The sequence below is a fragment of the Hibiscus syriacus genome, unplaced genomic scaffold (genome assembly GCF_006381635.1).
Source record: "Hibiscus syriacus cultivar Baekdansim isolate YM2019G1 unplaced genomic scaffold, ASM638163v2 tig00109957_pilon, whole genome shotgun sequence".
Classification (NCBI taxonomy): Eukaryota; Viridiplantae; Streptophyta; class Magnoliopsida; order Malvales; family Malvaceae; genus Hibiscus; species Hibiscus syriacus.
In genome coordinates this window covers 2,197,301-2,199,971 of record NW_024062539.1, presented here as the reverse complement: position 1 = coordinate 2,199,971, position 2,671 = coordinate 2,197,301, and the positions used below count along the sequence as shown (strand labels likewise).

Genomic DNA, 2,671 nt, shown 5'->3' with positions numbered 1-2,671 from the left:
AAATTAATAAAACATATCATATTTACTTGTTTGTTGTACTCTATTTGAAATATACAAAACATATTATAACTATATACATATGGTATTGAACAATTTTTATTTAAATTTCATAAAAATATAATGACAGAAAAATCACATAAAATTATATTTTATCTCATTAAATATAGATAAAAATTTGATCTAACTCGAAAAATTAATTTTTTTGTGTTTTAAATTATTTGAGTTAACTCAAATTATCAATTTATTTTTGAGTTCAAATTATAGTTTAAAAATTTCATATCACTCAAAAAATAAGAAAATAGTTCAAATTATTGTTTAAAAATTTCGTATCACTCAAAAAATAAGAAAACTGACTTGGTATTTTAACAATTTTATAATTTAATCCCCTTTTTTTTTCCTTCAATTCTTCATTCATTTAAAATCTACTTTTCAAATTAATTTGAACCATGTATTCCTAAACCATAGTAAAATATTTATGTATTTCTAATTATTTTTTATAAAATCTAATATTATTCAAATTTTAAATATATTTTTGACCAAATTTGAAGCATATACCAATATATGGCATATATTACTATAGAATACATGTGAAATTTCAGTCCCTATTTTTTACTAAAAAAATATTTTTTCTTTGATTTTAGACTTACTTTATATTTTACTACATTTGATTTTTTAACTGTAATTTTTGTACAAATTCACTTTTTCCATCAAGTTTTTCTCTAATAAATATTTTATTCTCAAAATACTTTCTTAAAAACATTATAAATATATTTTATAATTTGAAATTATATTTAATATATTAAATAATATTATAATGTGAAAGAATATATATATACACTTTCTTGACTCCATTTGGACATACGAAAGAAAGAAAATCTGAAGGATGGACGCAGAAGGGGAGATTACGAAATGCAGTCGCAATCAATGGGACTCAGTTTGATTAAACAACAAAGGCAAACACCTAGACATGTAAAGATAAACCATGAATTAACATAACAAGAAATTTTAAACATTGTGTGCAAACCAGTTTGGTTAAATAAAGCCCAATATACCCAGAAGCAGAAAACGAAGTATTATAGGAAAAAGAAGAAAATTAAGCACGCTCCCCACGGATTCGCCTGGCGAGTTGAATATCCTTGGGCATAATCGTCACCCTCTTGGCATGAATTGCGCACAAATTAGTATCCTCGAACAAACCCACTAGATATGCCTCCGCAGCCTCCTGCAATGCCAGCACCGCATGGCTTTGGAACCTCAGATCCGTCTGCCAAACAAAAGGAACAATCTTACTATAATGCCTGAACAAATTAAACCAACTCCCATATAATTAGGGCTTTGATTTATTGAAAATTCAAAAGAATTCATACCTTGAAGTCTTGGGCAATTTCACGAACAAGGCGCTGGAAGGGTAACTTGCGGATCAAAAGTTCTGTGCTCTTTTGATATTTACGGATTTCACGAAGAGCGACGGTTCCGGGACGGTAGCGGTGAGGCTTCTTGACTCCGCCGGTGGTAGGCGCAGATTTCCTTGCAGCCTGTAATTGATTGATATACAAACAGAATAAGAATCGTTTTATAAAAAAGAAATCAATAGATTTCAATTTTTTAATGGAAAAGCTCAAAAAATCTGGAACACGAAAACCATGCCTTAGTGGCGAGCTGCTTCCTGGGTGCCTTTCCTCCGGTAGATTTACGAGCGGTTTGCTTCGTACGAGCCATCTTTTCTTCAATTCAAGAAAATTGAAACCAAAGATTCTGAAAGAAAGACAATAAGCCAGCGAAAGAACAATCAGGCATACAAGGAATCTTGAAATGTAAGAACCCAGATCATGAATTCTCAGAAACCAGTCTTACCTTTGATGAAAGATTTGAGGGTTTTGATTAAGCAAGAAAGAAATTTGGGAACTTTTTTTTTTATTTGAAATAATGGAACGATACTGCGGCTTTATTGGGGTACATGCATAATATCATAAGGTGGGAGGGATTCAGGGTCGGTTTAACGGAGGGTAAATATGTAAATACAAAAATCTTTCAACGGTATCGTAGCGAGTGAGGGAAAAAACCTTGATCCGTGTGATTGAGTCTCATTGGGCATCTGTGAAACAAGGTTGCCAGCGTGGAAAATTGTGTTTCTTTGTTGAATGTTTTTTAAGGAAAGAATAAATTATTAAATACAGTATTATTTTAGGTGTTTTTTCTGAAAAATTACCGGTATATTTATCAATCTAACACCAGTCAAATTATATTTCTTGATCTAACACCCGTAGCCGTAGAGTGCGTCCCCTGTATCGCGCTATATGCTGACATGGCTTACACGTGGGTATAGCACGCCCCCTTATCCGCGCTATACGCCATGTAAGGGTATAACGCCGCCCCTGCTCAGCGCTATACCTGGGGTATGAATTATAGTGCGCCCCCTGATCCGCGCTATATGCCACGTAGGGGTATAGCGCTGCCCCTGCTTAGCGCTATACCTGAGGTATGAATTATATTTAGCGCAGACCCTGGTTCGCGCTATACCTTTTATCTGAATAATTACATATAGCGCGGTGTAGGTACCGCGCCTTATATGGTTATAAATTCCCTTCACTCCCCGGTTAAGTTTCTCACATCTCTCCTCTCAACTTATAAATTAAAACAACAATTCCGTCAACGAGTAATAATTCTGGCA

General features: G+C 33.4%; 1 protein-coding gene across 2 annotated transcripts; it reads right to left on the bottom strand.

Moving 5' to 3' along the window:
* Positions 1 to 884: 884 nt before the first annotated feature.
* On the bottom strand, positions 885 to 1,936 carry LOC120211098 (histone H3.3). Of its 2 annotated transcripts, XM_039209721.1 has the most exons (4): positions 1,855 to 1,936; positions 1,648 to 1,755; positions 1,368 to 1,535; positions 885 to 1,264 (listed from the first exon to the last, which is right to left on the bottom strand). In XM_039209721.1, exons 2-4 carry the CDS (start codon positions 1,717 to 1,719, stop codon positions 1,094 to 1,096), a joined length of 411 nt encoding a protein of 136 aa, XP_039065652.1. In that variant the 5' UTR covers positions 1,720 to 1,755; positions 1,855 to 1,936; the 3' UTR covers positions 885 to 1,093. The 2 variants fall into 2 exon arrangements, with proteins under 2 accessions (XP_039065652.1, XP_039065653.1); XM_039209722.1 differs by lacking the exon at positions 1,855 to 1,936 and having other exon boundaries at positions 1,648 to 1,819.
* Between the last annotated feature and the right edge of the window lie 735 nt (positions 1,937 to 2,671).